The sequence below is a fragment of the Piliocolobus tephrosceles genome, chromosome 20 (assembly GCF_002776525.5).
Source record: "Piliocolobus tephrosceles isolate RC106 chromosome 20, ASM277652v3, whole genome shotgun sequence".
NCBI lineage: Eukaryota > Metazoa > Chordata > Mammalia > Primates > Cercopithecidae > Piliocolobus > Piliocolobus tephrosceles.
Window position 1 is genome coordinate 44,674,779 of NC_045453.1, and position 16,675 is coordinate 44,691,453.

Here is a 16,675-nt window from a genome sequence, read left to right on the forward strand (position 1 = left end):
CCTAAGTCTTCACCCACTGCAGTTATGGAATGACTGTGTTGGGCCATGCACAGTCAAAACCTGGGCCCCAAAACTCCTTCCTTGTTCCCGGTGGCCGAAGGATGTTGTGCCTCAAGAACACTATTCCACAAGCCTCATTCTAACATGGCGAGCAGGTCAATTGAATTACAAGCCACCCAGGTTCTTGCCAGGCACCTGAAATGGACATGAAATTGCTTTCTTTCCTGAGGGTCTACTACTTTCAGGCCCCAGGAGACTAGAGGACCTCATTTTCCTCTTCAGTGCTCATAGCCCTCTTCTTGTGTACTTTTTTTTTTTTTTTTTTTTTGAGGCGGAGTCTTGCTCTGTCGCCCGGACTGGAGTGCAGTGGCCTGATCTCAGCTCACCGCAAGCTCCGCCTCCCGGGTTTACGCCATTCTCCTGCCTCAGCCTCCCGAGTAGCTGAGACTACAGGCGCCCGCCACCTCGCCCAGCTACTTTTTGTATTTTTAGTAGAGACGGGGTTTCACCGGGTTAGCCAGGATGGTCTCGATCTCCTGACCTCATGATCCGCCCGTCTCGGCCTCCCAAAGTGCTGGGATTACAGGCTTGAGCCACCGCGCCTGGCCTTCTTGTGTACTTTTAACCTTCTATCACAACTGCTTATTTGAGTGTTTCATACACCACCAGATGGCACGGTCTTTGAGTATAGGGCATGTGTCTACTTTGTTCACTTCCGTGTCCTTTAGGATCACCGTGATGCTTGGTATTTATTTTAAGCTTGACAAATATTTGGTGAATAAATATCTGGCATTATTGCCTTATTTAGTTGATTTCCTCCCCGACAGAAATAACAGGTCCAGAAGAATGAATAACAGGCTCTACTCATCCATCTTCTACTATTAACCCATAAGCGTAATCATCATTTTTGCCAACAAACATCCAGTTACCAGTTAGCATTCTTTCTCCTGGGGGAAGCTTATCTAGAATAAGCCTAGTCTTTGGTTTGAACTTTCCAGATGTTAAATTTTATGGTTCATTTTATAAGGAGATAGGAAATTTAAGACTCTGTATTTTGCTTTAGGTCCACCTATATTTTTATTTATTTAAAAACTTTATTTAATGCAGGTGGCCAATAAGCCACAGAATAAACTGGTCAATGCAGCTTCTTCTTGTGCAAAGTCACGCCCACTCTGTGGGTGGGAAATAAACAGAGAGAGGCTGGCATTCACTTGCTCAGATGCTCTTGAACTTGCCTAGTGCCCAGATGACCAGGAGCGAATGACCCACCGCAACTGGAAGGTGAGAGAAATTCAACCCTGGCCAAAGCAGACCTCCACTGCCCCACAAACCAACCAATGGCAGCCCTGGATTTTGCCAGGGCTGGTGCATGGCACTTCCAGCTGTGCCCTGAACCCTCTGCCTCTTTGCAGCTCTGATCACCTTCATGGGCTCCCTCTGTGCTGCACAAGAACCTCAGAGCAGATGTGTATTAATCTTCTGACTGTTTTAACATTATAGGGTGGCCACAGGCTGAGAGCAAGTCTCTCATTCATATTCAGGGACCAGGCGCCCGACATTCTTTTAATCTTGTTAAGCTCCAGAGGAATGAGGCATGCATTAATTGAATGAGATACAGTATTAATTTTGCAAGCAACTGCACCATTAGCAGCCAAGACAGCGGCTCAGAGTGACCCTAGGGTTTTGAGGGAGGGCCTCTCCTCTGGCCCTGGATGCTCTAGGAGCTCCAGAGGAATGTGGGGTGAAGACAGAGAGTAGGACAAGTGAGAGAGAGGGAGAGAATGAGAAAAGGAGGGAGAGCGGCAGAGAGATTGGGGGAGAGAGAGGCAGAGCGAGAGCAGGTAGAGAGAAAGGGAGAGCACAAGGACAGAGTGAGACAGAGAGAAGGAGAGGACAGAGAAACAGAGACGAAAGGGAGGGTGCAGGAGAGGGAGAAGGTGGAGAGCGAGGGAAAGAGAGGAAAGAGAGACAAGTAAGAAGGAGGAGGAGGAGGAGAGGAAGACAGAGAGGGAAGGAGAGAGACAGAGAGAGAAAGGGAGAAATCAAAGGAGCTAGGAGTCAGTGTCTCCGCATCCCTAACAATGCTGATGTGTGTATTTGATGGGCAAGGACAGACACAGGCACACATCAAGTGTTTCTATCTGACCCCAGGCAGGCCTGCACAGCACATGAATGAGTAGAGATGACTCTGTGGGTCTCTTCCATTCATTTAGAGCCTTCCCCGTCTACCCGTGCAGTGTGCACTGTGGCTAGCCTTGGTGCCCTGGGGGCTGCATGCCCAGCGGATTCGAGCTACATCCTCTCTGCCCTCTGCTCCTGTTGCACAAGTTGTGCCTGTCCCTGCCTCCAGTAAATGCTACATCGGCTCACAAACCTCGGTGCCCATCAATGCCGCTTTTTGTGCTCATGAATATTTGCTCTGGAGGCTAAGGAGGAAGTTCTTGCTCATCCAGGTTTTAGGTTCTGAAAACTCATATTAGTCATTGTGCTTACAGTGATTTTTACTTGTGTATTGAAAAGCTCAGATAAAATATAAGTTTATCTGCAGTGTTATGAGATTCATTGGCCAAGAATAATAAGGATAATAATATACAAAAGCAATTCATAGCTGGTAGAGAAATTTCAGGGCATTTTCACCGTGGTCAACTGTGTGGTTTTAAAATACTTTTCAAAATCTTCAATCAAAGGTGATCTTATCCCGAAGCCCAGTGTGTAAATATGTATGCTTTGGTTTAAAAAGGAAGGTGAGTAGGACCAAACCCACCTGGCCTGGCCCCATCTTGGGGTTGCTCTGAGAGTCTGCAGAAACCCAGAACAATGAGGAATTGTAGAGCCCCACCCTCAGGCTCCTCTTGTTCCTGAGCCCTGGTTACTCTCTGTCCTCTTGCATGAGTTGTTATCTTATATTTTCTTATTTGCTCCCTGTCTTTGTTTCCTCCTAGACGGTGAGCTACACGGGGCAGGGAACCTGTCTGCCAGCTTCCATCCGCTGCAACAGGAAGGTGCCCACAGTGACTACTGACCACACAAAAGGCCTGAAGGCAGGAGACAGTGTTATGACTCCTTGATACAGTCTCGAGCTTTAATAGTTTCAGAAATATACGTTTGACAAATTTGCAAGAACCATCATTTGGAAGGTCATTATGTTTGTGGTACACTTGCTTGGTTTTGTGGATTTTGAATAACATATTTAATTTTAATTTTTGACTCAATCTTTTTGATTGAAGTTGTCATTTCCTTAAAAATTAAAATGAAAAAAGAAAGAAGGAATGGGGTCCTTTTTAAAAAGAGAATTACTCGAATAAAGGCATTTTCAAAATAAAACATGTAATATTTTTCTTCAAAATTTATACAATTAGGTCAGCGAAAATGGAAATGTAAATAAACTTTAGAATAATGTTTCTGAGGTTATTAAAGCTTGAAGACTGCAGGATGACTTTTGTGACATCCCATATGTGTGGGTCTACATGTCACATAGTTTGAAACGAAGACAGACGCGAAGAGAAATGAAGGAGAAGATCTTTGCACGGATTAAAATGGGTTAGGGGCTAACCTCTGGAACACACCAAGAATGCCTAAAAATCAACAAGGAAAAGACAGGAGCCTTGATGGAAAAATGTATGAACAGAAGAGGAGTTCAGGCAGATACAGAGATGCTCAACGCTTTTGTCTGTTCAGAGGACTCAATTTACAATCTCATCTCCCCTCTTCTTTTTGAATTCCTGGATTAAGACTCAACCGCATTTTAACTTTGGGCTTTTTCTGGAGACAGCGTGGAGGGGTGCTGGGGAAGGACCTCAGATATCACAGGGTCGTCCTCCTAACCTGTAAATGAACGAACACCTCGACTTTGAGACCAGCAACGGTCCGAGTTGGCCACCAGGTGGCGCTTTAGACAGCCTTAGCCCAGAAAACTCCTGAATGGAAAGATTCTCTGGAGGGGTTGACTCATTTTTAGCAAATAATTAAAAACCAGCCAACTTTTGGATTTGCCAGCCAGGCTGAATAAAATGTTTTCCTTAAATTTGTAAGATAAACTCTGCTGTTTTTGCATTCCATGAGTAATTCTCCAGTGCTTCCTCAAGAATTCATGTTGACGCCTTGGGGAGCCAGAGGACACTGGGTACCCTAAGGCACAGGCATGGGACTCTTGCCTCGCAGCCTTTGTAGTTAGAACCAGCTTACGTTGTCACAGGGGAGCCAAGCTGGGGCTAAGGCAGTGGGAAAAGAAAGAAAGGAGGCTCCCTTGCTCAAAATCTTTGGGTGGCTGTTCTTGGTTTCTGGAAGCTCAAAGCGTTGCTGCCATGCCCCAGCTGTCCTCACAGAAGCCCAGTCGTGTCTTTGAGGTGTCAGGCTGCATTCAGCAGGCGAGGCAGAGGCTGCTGCGCCTGCCGGGTTCTCTGGCCTGCTCCCTGGCTTTTTGCCTGGGGGCGTCCCCTGCCCAAGGAGCTCCACTCAGTTCAAGCGAGCTGGGCAGACTGGGCAGGCCCAAGAGCACCCTCAAACAATGAACGATGGGAAGTGGCAGATTAACGCCACAGCCTCCTCACTTCAGTGGGGTCAATTGTGAGGGGGAGTTCTCCACACTCTCTCGGAGAATGACCTGCAGGACGGGGCCCCTGTTGTCCACGAGACTCACTTTGTTGGCCTCCATTCCTTTCCTGTCTTCGTCCCCCACTCCCTCACTCTGGCTTCCCGGGACCACCTCCCACATGAACTGCTTGCCCGGAATCTTTGTCTCAGGTTATGCTTTTAGGAAGAGCAAACTAAGACAGCGGGAGAATTAGATACATTTGATGAGCACTCAGTGCTCAGATGTTTTCAGAGGGCAAATAATAAGAGAAGAGGAAAAAAGGAAAAGAAGCAGATGGAAAAAGAAGCTCTCAGGACCCTCCAGAAAGCTATGAGCTCCCCCTAACTCAATTTTAACTTTTGCAGTTGGTCATTTTACTTTGTTCTAAAAACCAGTTACCTTGGGTGTTTGAATAAGAAATTCAGGTTTGAATTTTTCAGTTGCTTCTAGTTCTGTTCTGTGAGTAGAGAGCCCACCTCCCTTAGATTCCATCCCAGGTCTGAGCCTGGCTTATAAAATATTAACCAAGTGGTATTCTTTCCCCCGAGCTCATAATGGCTCCTGACATTTTAATGCCAGCATTTTGGATGCGCACAAAGTAAAGAGAGCTGAAACCCAGGGGCAAAGCCTCCTCTATTTACATTTTAGAAACCTCCAGATACATTCTTTTGTGACATTCAGCACCCAGTTCAGGCAAGCCTCTTAGCAAACAGTGTTGAAAAGAGGTTAATAGTGGGTTTGTATAGGTTACTTTTGCTTTATTTAGTTCCATGGAAATGGAGGTGTCAGCAGAAAGTAGGTTTATGGTTCCATTAAATTGCCAGGAGAAGAAAATATCAGGAGAGTTGTAAACAAAAAAAAGAAAAAAGAAAAATAAGGCTGGGTGACTCAGCCTGAATAAATTAAGAACCAATTTGATGCAAAACTTGGAACAAGACTGGAGCCACTCCATTCTCAGACATCTCGTTGAAAGCTTATCAATCTCTCAGTCTCTGTCTCTGTCTGTCTCTCTCTCTTTTTTTTTTTTTTTTTCTGAGAGGGGAGGGATGTTGGTTTCTAAATTTCCAGGGACTTGCCACTCTCATTTCTAAGGGCTCCATAAAGAGGAAATTGTTAAATATCCTACCCAGTAAAATGTAAGCAAAAAGTTCTAGGTAGAATTTATCTTTTTAAAGATGAGTTCCATTGTGCAAAACAGTTTGAAGAGCTCTGAGTATGTTTACAAATAATTTATACACACCACCTTGTAATCTACAGTCTATATTTGAGTCTCATTAAAATGTTATTGACACTGACACAGAAGAGTAGTGACTGACAATTCTATTTATATAAAGTTCAAAAACTGGCAATAACCATTTTTTTTTTTTTTTTTTTTTGCTGTTAGAAAACAAGATCATGGTTATTCTTGGGTGTCTGAGTAGTAACTGGAAGGGGTTATAAAGGGCTTTACGGTGCTAGTTACATTTTGTTTCCTGATCACTATATGTGTATGGCCAGTTTGGGGAAAGTCACTGAGCTATGTACTTATGATTCATTAACTTCTTTGAATTTATATTATGCTTAAGTTAAAAATTTAAAACTGTATTGGTATTGCTATGCAGGTTAAAAGAAAAACATTATTTTCCACTTGTGCCAAATCTGTGGATCCTAGCTTTTCTGCACCAGTGGTATTTTTTGCTGGGCCACGGTCAGCCTTGAGATCAGTGTGACACCTAGTGGGGGCCTGCTGTTTGGCGGGGACGGCTTACCTGCAACCTTGGAGTTGTATGCTACTCCGACCCCGCAGATATTGTTGTTGGCGGCAGCAGAAACTTCTCCTGCACATCGGGTCCCGTGGCTTTGGAAAAACATAAAGACACATTAGATACGCAGTGAAAAGAATTTGACTACATCTCTCATGGGCTCAAAATTCTCTTTGGAACAAGGATGAAATCTGCATATCACATACAAGTAAACCCTGTGTCCCTGAAGAGGTCGGCTTTTGTGTCAAAGCTCTGTGAAAACTTAAAGAGCTGAGCAAACCATTATCTACCTGTCTTTTAGTTTTCTGTAAAGCGCCCCGTCTTGGGGTGGTTTGTAAAAGCCGCAATCAAGAACTGAAACAAGTATAAACTGAGTCACTCAGAAGGCTGTGTTTTCAGACCTAAGCAGCATTCAAGATGCAAAAGATTCCTGTGGTATAAATCATCTGGAACTACCAGATCCAACCATGAAAAGTCCACTTTATTTATATTTATTTATTCTTTTTTTTTGAATCTGGATCTCCTTGGTCACCCACACTGGAGTGCAGTGGTGGTGCAATCTTGGCTCACTGCAGCTTCGACTTCCCAGGCTCAAGTGATTCTCCTGCCTCAGCCTCTTGAGTAGCTGGGACCACAGGTGTGTGCACCACACCGGGCTAATTTTTTGTATTTTTTGTAGAGAAGGGGGTTTCCCATGTTGCCCAGGCTGGTCTCAAACTCCTGGGCTCAAGCGATCCTCACACCTAAGCCTCCCAAATTGCTGGGATTACAGCTGTGAGCCACTGTGCCCAGCTAGAAAAGTCCATTTTAATGGTGGGTGGAACAGTTACTGAATCAAATGGGCACATTCCCAGGTCTGCTGGGACAGTGCGAGTATGGCCTGCGGAATGCACAAGGCCTTTCCTCTCACTGTTCAAACTGCGGCAAACAATCAGGAAATGTGGGCGAAGGGGTTCATTGGCTACATATCCCTAGGAATTTTCCATTTCTGCGGCATCAACTAGTGCTGTCTGGGACATCCTCTTGGGGCAAGCAAAGCTATCGCACCAGCCCTTAAAAAATATCACATGCAAGGATTGAAAATACACACACACACACACACACACACACACACACACACACACACACATTTTCTTTCTCTGTATGACTCAAAGTAAATCCTACCTCCATAAAGGCTACGTATTTCATCCCTCAAAATTCTCTTTGGAACAAGAATGAAATCCACATATCATGTACCTAGATATGTACACCCAGTGTCACTGCAGAAGTCGGCCCTTGTGTTAAACCTGTCCCTGTCCTAAAACAGTTCACCAAAGACTGGAGGACAAGTGCATGTGAACCAGCTTGAAAAAAGTAAAGGTATTAAGTCTTCTGTATCTTTAATTTTGGCCCTTAAGCAGGGGAGAGGAATGCCATGGGCTCTCCAGAGGAACACATGGGAAGAAACATTTCACTGCTAAATTAGGCGACACTAATTAGCAATCAGCCATAAATAGAGGTTTCTTACGATTGTTCCTAACACCAAGCCTTCTCACAACCCTGGGCCTTTGAATCTGGACTTCTCTTGTCATTTATTTTGACTGAAAGAATGTGGTAGAAGTGATGAGCCTGGGCCTCAGGAGACCTTGTGGCTTTTCTGCTTTCTCTTGCCACCCTGTCTAGGCTCCATGTGAGCAAGCCCAGGCTAGCCTATTGGATGATGAAAGACACATAACCTGTCGTGCCTGACACCCCAGCCAACAGTAATCCATTGACGTGAGTGAGGTCATCCTAAACCAAAGAGCTCCCAGCAACCTGCCAGCTGACCAGGGAGACAAGGGTGAGCTCAGCCAAGACAAGCCTAGCCTGGTCCAGATCAGTAGAACTTTCCAGCCAACCTATAGACTTGGGTGCAATAATCAATGCTTATTGTTTCAAGCTACTGAATTCTGGAATAATTTGTTATGCGGCATTATCATGGCAGTAGATTACTGATACAGTGAAGGAACAAGGCTAGAGGGACACCATGGCTTATGTGTAGGGAGACAGGGTTCACACCTGAACTGTCACGGTGACTGTATTGGAGTTTTGTGAACAGCCTGTATCGAGGGGCTGCTGGGGTGTCCAAATGAAAACCTGACACCCCAGCTGGGGTGCCCATCCCTGTGGATTTCCTGAGAGAAAGAACAGGCACACCCTTTCCATCTACACTGCTGGTTTTTGCACCAAAGTGATTTGATCATCTCACTTAGCTTTTTCAGCCAAAAGCATGTATTTCTATGTATATTACACCTAGGGAATAGTGTCAGATATATCCAGCAATATGAATAAAACAACTCTCTTTTACCGACATCTACTACGGGACAGACCCCGTGCTGAGAGTGTTACATACATGATTTTATTAAATCCTCACAACAGCCTATTATTATCCCCATTTTAAAGATGAGAAAACTGAAGCTTAGATAGATGTGAAGTCACTTCTCAAATAGGAAGCAGGGCAAGAATTCAAACTCAGTTCTACTGCTTCCAAAGCCCTGCTCTTAACCATAATCTTTAACTATCATGTAATCCTATCAGAAACATGCAGAATAAAATTGTGATGGTTAATTTCACTTGTCAATATGGCTGGGCCACGAGGTATCCAGATATTCAGTCAGACATTATTCTTGGTGTTTCTGCAAGGGTATTTTGGATGAGACATTTCAATTCGTGGACATTGACTAGAGCAGCTTGTTCTCCATCATGTGCATGGGCGTCATCCAATCTCTTGAAGGTTTAAATAGACAAAATATCTGGCCTTCTCTGAGAAGAGAGAATTCTCTTGAAGACTGCCTTTGGACTTCACTTGTAACATTGGATCTTCCTGGTTCTATAGCAGGCTACCTTCAGACTCGAGCTGAACCATTGGCTCTCAGGGTCTCCAGCCTGCTGGTTTACCCTACAGGTTTTGGACTTGCCAGTCTGTATACTTAGGTGAGTCAATTCCCTATAATGAACCTCTTTTTATATGTATACACATCCTACTGGTTCTGTTCTCTGGAGAACCATGATTAAAGCAAAAAATAACCAAGTAATTAAATCTGTTTTTGCTGGTTTCTTAGTTCAGTCATTTGCTAATATCCATATTAGTCCACTTTCACACTGCTATGAAGAAATACCAGACACTGGTAATTTATAAAGGAAAGAGATTTAATTGACTCACAGTTCAGCATTGCTGGGGAGGCCTCAGGAAACTTACAATCATGGTGGAAGGCACCTCTTCACAGGGTGGCAGGAAGGAGATAATGAGTGCCAGCAGGGGAAATGCCAGATGCTTATAAAACCATCAGATCTTGTGAGACTCACTCATTATCATGAGAACAGCATGGGGAAAACTGCCCCCATGATTCCATTACCTCCACCTGGTCCTGCCCTTGACACGTGGGATTATGAGTATTACAATTCAAGGTGAGATTTGGGTGGGGACACAGAGCTAAACCATATCACCATTCACCTAGGTATTCTGGTACAGTATTGTCTCTCACTTTGCAACATGGTTTTTGTTGGTGGCAGAAAATGCTGAGTGGTCACCAGTCATTCTCTTTTCTCCCTAGGCTGCAGTAAGGCTCCCATCCTCCCTTGCACTTGTATGTGGCCATGTGACTGAGTTATGGCAAATATGTGAGCAGATGGGTAAATGCTATTTGTAAGCCTGGCCCATAAAAATCACCCTTGGGCAATTATTCATGCTCTTTCCCCTCAAGTAGTTTGATGCAAAAAATCCCACCAACATTGGAAACCTATGCCAAAGATGAAAGGAGTCTGCATCCCCGAATCACTGCTTGGAGGAGAGCTGCTCCACCAGGAACACAGAGATGGTGAGTGATAAATAAACTTTTTTTGGTGCTAAGCCACTAAAGCACTAAGATTTCAAGGCCAAGATTTATTTGTTATAGCTACTAGGATAACCTGAACTTGCACATTTTAATTTTATTTCTATTGATTATTGCTATAATTTTATTAGATGCTACTCGATAACCTGTTTTGGAAGGATAAATTCTAATAATAAGTGAAATAAACTAATTTGAAGGATCCCACAAAAAGAGATGTTGGGTGACTAGGATGAGTACAAAGCAGTCCTTGATGAACAGAAGAAAAATGGCTGCCTTGTTTATTGGTAGAATTCCCCTGCCCTCTCACTAGGTGTGTGCAGGGTGCATGATGGACTTTCGGCATTCGTTTATTTAGTGCACACTTTGAGGCTGGTGTGTAGAAGTGAGTCTTTTAATGGTGAATGGGCATGTCTGACATTTTGGAGTTTCCATTTTGGCTCAGGATTATTATTCAAATATGTGTAATTATGAAATATTTAAAAAATATAGACAATTTCAGTGAATAGTACAATGACTCTTACATAGCCACCATCCAAGTCTATCAAAGCCAAACTTTTTTATACTTTGGATTATTTTTAGAAGAACATAATTCTTTATAGGGCAGGTGTGGTGGCTCACTCCTGTAATCCCAGCACTTCGGGAGGCTAAGGCAGATTGGTTGAGGTCAGGAGTTCAAGACCAGCCTGGAAACCCCATCTCTATTAAAAATACAAAAAAACTAGCCAGGCATGGTGGCCTGTGTCTGTAGTTCTAGCTACTTGGGAAACTAAGGCATGAGAATTATTTGAACCTGGGGGTTGGAGGTTGCAGTGTGCCAAGATTGTGCCACTGCACTCCAGCTTGGGTGACAGAATGAGACTCTCAAATAAAAAAAAAAAGGTTGAGTGCCGTGGCTCATGCCTGTAATCCCAGCACTTTGGGAGGCTGAGGCAGGTAGATCACGAGGTCAGGAGTTCGAGACCAGCCTGACCAACATGGTGAAACCCCGTCTCTACTAAAAATACAAAAATTAGCCAGGCATGGTGGCACGTGCCTGTAATCCCAGCTACTCAGGAGGCTGAGGCAGGAGAATCACATGAACCAGGGAGGCGGAGGTCACAGTGAGCCGAGATGGAGCCACTGTACTTTAGCCTGGGTGACAGAGTGAGACTCCGTCTCAAAAAACAAAAAAACAAAGATTAAAAAAACCCCCAAGAAACAACATAAATCTTTACAGATACAATTGAGGCCCTCTCTGATGCCATTCCTTCCCCTCTTTGCTTCCTCAGAGGTAATGATTGTACTAAGTTTGCTGTTCAGAATGTTTTTATGAGCTTATAATCAGGTATGCGTAAGCATATATGCCACTCTTTGCATGTTTTCAAACTCTATATAAAAATTTCCTAGCATATTATCTATGTAAAATTGGCTTTATTTGCTACAATTTCTGAAGTTAACTTGTGAATTCTGGTTCATCCATTTTTAGTGCTGTGTAGTAGTCCATTTATAAATATGATGTGATTTATTTATGTATACTTCTATTGATAGGTATTTAGATTGTTTGCAATTTGCTTGCCATTACAAATAATCTGAAAAGAAACATTTTTGTTTATTATTTCCATGTACACATAAGGAAGAGTTTCTCTGAGGTCTTCTTGTGTAACTTAAAACAGGTTATATGGCTATGTACTACCTCCTTCAAGGTGCAAGCAATCCTGTTGCTCAATCCTTTTCAACATTGATCATTGTTGAATGTTACCAATTTTGCTAGTCCAGTTGGTGTGAAATGGTATGTTATTGTTTCATTTTGCATTTCCTCGTCACTAGCAAGGTAATCTTTTCATAGGTTATTTGGCTTAGATTTTCTTTTCTGTGAATTGCCTGTTAATAACCTTGGCCCATTTCTTCTATTAAGGTATTTATTTATTTTTCATTGATTTGTAGCTGTTCTTTACAAAGTTTGTATATTAAGCCTTTTTTCCCCCATAAAAATTTGCTGCACATGTCTTCTAGTCTGTGGCTTGTCTTCCAAATTTATTTATTGTGACTTCTTTTTTTGAACAAAAGTGTTTAATTTTAATGTAGCCAGCTTTATCAATCATTAATTTTTCCATGTGGTTTAGTGGCTTAAGAAATCCATCCTAATTTACATTCTGTAGGGAATCGTCTGCCCTTTCCAGATCTTTTTCCAATCCTGAAGAGATTAGCTGAGAGTCTAGCACCTTTTAAAGGTCTGAACAGGAAACATCTGTCATCTATTGCCTCTAAGAGTGGCCACTTAGGAGATTTCATCTACATAAAAGGTACCCCGGTCTCCACAAACCCTTATCTTAACCCAGACACACCTTTCTACTGATTCCAGGTCTTTAGATAATAACTCTTTCAACCAATTGCCAATCAGAAAATCTTTGAATCTGCCTATAACCTGGAAGCCCCTGCTTCAAGATGTCCTGCCTTTCCAGACCAAGCCAATGTCTATTTCACATGTACTGATTAATGTCTTATGTCTCCCTGAAACATATAAAATCAAGCTCGAACTCAACCACCTTGGGCACCTGTTCTCGGGACCTCCTGAGGCTGTGTCGTGGGTCATGACCCTTAACCTTGGCAAAATAAACTTCCAAATCAATTGGGGAAAAAAAGAAAGAAATCCATCCCCATGTCATGATCATAAAGGTGTTTTTATTTTTTTCCTAAAAGATTTATATCCATTTAGGTCTTTAATTCTCCTGGAATTTATTTATGCTCAGTATGTGGAGTGAGTGCCTGTTTCTCCCCACGTACATAGTTATCCCATTTATCGAATACCTTCACTCCATCTTTATCATTTTTATTGCTATCTTAATCATATATTAGGGTTCCTTTTATGTGGCATCTGTTTTTGCACTCTCTATTCTCTTTCTTGACCTTTTTGTCTCTCTCTATGCTAACCCTACAATCTCATATTATTACCAATGTGTAATGTTTTGGTATCCGGTCGGCAAAGCTTCCCGTCTTGCTGCTGTTCTGTTGTTGTTGAACTTCTACTTCATCTTCTTCTTCTTTATCTTCATTCTCTTCCTCTTTTTTCTCCTTTTTTCCTCCTCCTTATTTGTCTTCTTCTATTTTGGCCACTTGTTTTTCCATATCAATTTTAAAACAGTTTTGTCTAGTTCCACTGAATAATCTATTGAAACTTTAATTGAAATTGCAATTAATTAATATATTAGTGTGATATGATATCTTTATATTGTTCCATCTTCTTATCTGTGAACTTAGTATGTCACTCTATTAATTTAGGACACCTTTATGTCTTTTGCAAATTTTATAATTTTCTTCTTAATGATCTCACACCTTTTCTTAGATTTATAACTATTTGATTGGCTATGAAATGTAGCGTAGTGTTGAATTAAAGAGATGATAGGGAGAACCCACATCTTGTCCCAGACTTAGAGAATGCTATCAAAGCTTCACCATGAAGAATAATGTTTGCTGTAGGTTTTTGATAAACAGGTTGTTATCTTCAATTCAATAATTATCTCCTCAAGTGCATCCAGGCTAGATTTTATCCCATTTATTGAGATTTTATTCCACAGGCTGTATTTTTCAGCTGCAATTTGTTCTTTTCATGTTCATGCCTTTGTTTTCACCTATGTTTCCCCCATCATTTAGTTTTCTTTAAAATAGATGTTATCCATGCATTTATCACTCTGAGCAAACTAAAAATAACTTATTATAAAGTCTTTTTCAAGACTGCTTCATAGAACCAGTTTCACGTGGTACAAATTAATATCCTGAGTTTTAGTTTTTCAGGTGTATTTTTTTCAGATATTTTGGAATATTGGATTTTAGGATAATTTTGATGTGGAGATATTTTTTCCTCTTTTTTTTTTTTTTTTTAACCTCTCTTCCTTTCCTGGCTACTTTCCTGGCTACTGGTCCTATGGTTGTTTCAATTGATTCTTTAGTTCTGTTTCTGACAGCCAGTTTCTACAACAGTGTTTCAGGGATCTGCATTCACAGAGATAAGGAGATAAGACAGATCAGTCAGCAAGCCAGTGGGCAGCTTGGCCAAGTTCGTGCACATGAGGCTATCTTTGTCTTCTGGTCTCCAGTCTCTCTACATCTACAGATTCTTAGACAACAGAAGACCCATGGTGGCCAGCTGCAGTCTTTTCCTCCTTGACTTTGGAGAAAGAAGCTCCAGTGTTAGACATATTAGAACTGAAATGCAGAGACTTCCTGGCTAGTTTGGCATTTACTGCATTTGCTGGCTAATGTCCAATGAGCTCTACAGGGTAAGATTTTGGGGTTTCAAGAGTCTACTTGATAGAATAGATGAGAAATGAATAGGTCAGGCAGAATAGGTTAGAATAGGCGATAGGTGAGAATGAGCAGCGCCGCCTCTGGGGAAGTCCCTGAGTCTGCTGGCAAGCACCCATTGCTTTCTGGAGAAGTGAGCAGACTCCTGATCTTTCTGAGGCCAGAGGCTAGACATTTCAGTTTTCCTAATAGATCAACTTTGTCTCATGCATACAAGGTATCTTTAGCTATAACTCTTTTTTCAATCAGCAATGTAGAAACACAGGCACTAGAGTCTTGACAGAAAGTTTAACCTTGAGCTGACTGTTATCCACTTTCTGTCAAAGCTTAAATGAGAGAGCAGATGTCTGAGAAAGGTGGGTGATTGGCTGAGCCATCCATTTACTCCTGTAGCATAAATTCTCCTACTTTTCTTTGTCGTTGAATAATCTTTGACTTAAGTCCTGTAGAAATCTCTTTGCTGAATTTCACAACTCTATTGGCTGCCCACAGTGCTTACCACGTGCCATGCTCTGCACCAAGGACTCTATACCTGTCTCGAATCCCCAGTACAAGCCTTCAAGGTGGGAGCTTTAGTCCCAGTTTATAGATAAGGGAACTGACTCAGGAATCACTCATTCCATACCAAGCGATTAACATGATATTACATTTGTCTACATAAGGTGCTGTCTTTTTCTCTCTTAAGAAAGAGTTATTGCCACCTGAGGACCATAAAATCTCTATATGGCATGTATACATTAGCTTACAAAGTGGAACTAATTATACCCAAATATAAGTCTTTCTTTTACAACCTTTATAGTTTTCTCCATAACCCCTAAGTCTATATTACATCTACTCCTTTTAGCTGAAGGAAAAATTCAAATAATAAATACTTTTCTAATCCAGGTAGGGGACTAGAAATTAAAAAATATTAAACTCTGTTGGATTTCACTGTGCTCTGGTTTGGATGTAGAAAGGGTTTGTTGCAAGCAGTAACCTTTGAGCTAATATTGACTAACGAGGTAGTCGTAAAGCTCACATGAAAAGTAGTTAGACTATGTCTTTGAAACAGTTTGCATTTCATTATCCAGGAGGAGTTTCAGAATTAGTTCATAAAGACATAAGGGAAACCATTAAGTATCACCAGGGTAAGGTAGCAGCTTACATCACTGTGAAAATAGCCAACCAGAGAGGGCCATTTTTCTCACACATTTTTTTTTGTGGCCTGTTGCTTAGGGTTCTTCAGAATGAAATATGACTTTTAATAAGAAAATAAAAGTTAATCCCAGAAATCCTTTCTTATTTGAAGGTTTAACTAATGCTATCAATCACATTAGCTCACAAAGAGATAAATGTTCTTCAGCCTTCGTTTATCCATCTTCCTTCCCTCCATTTTGTTTGCTTGAGTAATAAATGTCTTCTCTGTTCCTGAATTTATAGTAAACTTTTGCAGCCAAGAATTGCATCTAACCCAGAATCTCTCACTGTTTAGGGCTTAATAGATAGAGTATGCTGCATCCCCTGACGCTTCATAAATATCATCAATGGCAGGGATGACATTTCAGTGGTGAATGCCTGTCAAAGAAATGCTATGCAAGAGGGATTTTTATGGACAACAGCACAGTAATGGAATACAGATCTGCAATGCATCACCAAACATTGACCTAAAACTGAGCAGGCCTGCAAGATTATTGACAAAACATGGGCTGCAGACCTTGAGAGCAGCAGGCAGCTTGAAAATGGACAGATGTCAAGGCCACTCAACATCTTGCCATGGTTGAAAAGGTATGCCACTCATCCATCAACCAGCCAGTCAATATTTTTTGAGTGCCAGCAATGAAAAAAATGTGGTACTAAATCCTGATACCTCTGAGCAAACCAATTACATCTCTTCTGAACATTACTGATGCCCATTAAATGTGTATTTTCTACCTTTTTGCAATTTGAGTTACTATTATTATTATTATTTTGTTTGGTCAAATATGTTTTGCTCATTGCAAGCTAAGAGAAAATTACACTCTTTTTGAAAATTTCTTAACTGTGTTTCAAGTTCATCCCTGGAGCTCAGATACTGCATGTAATTATTAAATGGTTCACAGTAGAATAAATACTCTTGCTCTGCTTAAACAGGAATAATCCAACAAAAGCAAATCAAGCACAAGGCAAGCTATTCCAATATACACATTCCCTAAAAGCAGTTCTGCATATGTATGAAGTTTGTTTTCCTAAAGCACCCTTGGCTTGGAGTT

The 16,675-nt window shown here is 41.7% G+C and overlaps 1 protein-coding gene across 3 annotated transcripts in view; it reads right to left on the reverse strand.

The window, feature by feature from the left end:
- The window catches only part of PCSK2 (proprotein convertase subtilisin/kexin type 2), a 256,935-nt gene that overhangs the window by 47,317 nt on the left and 192,943 nt on the right, over window positions 1–16,675 (reverse strand). For all 3 annotated transcript variants that reach the window (XM_023217814.2, XM_023217815.3, XM_023217813.3), the window contains one exon: window positions 6,322–6,410. In XM_023217814.2, the coding sequence (XP_023073582.1) occupies window positions 6,322–6,410 (89 nt within the window). The remainder of the gene's footprint in view (window positions 1–6,321; window positions 6,411–16,675) is intronic.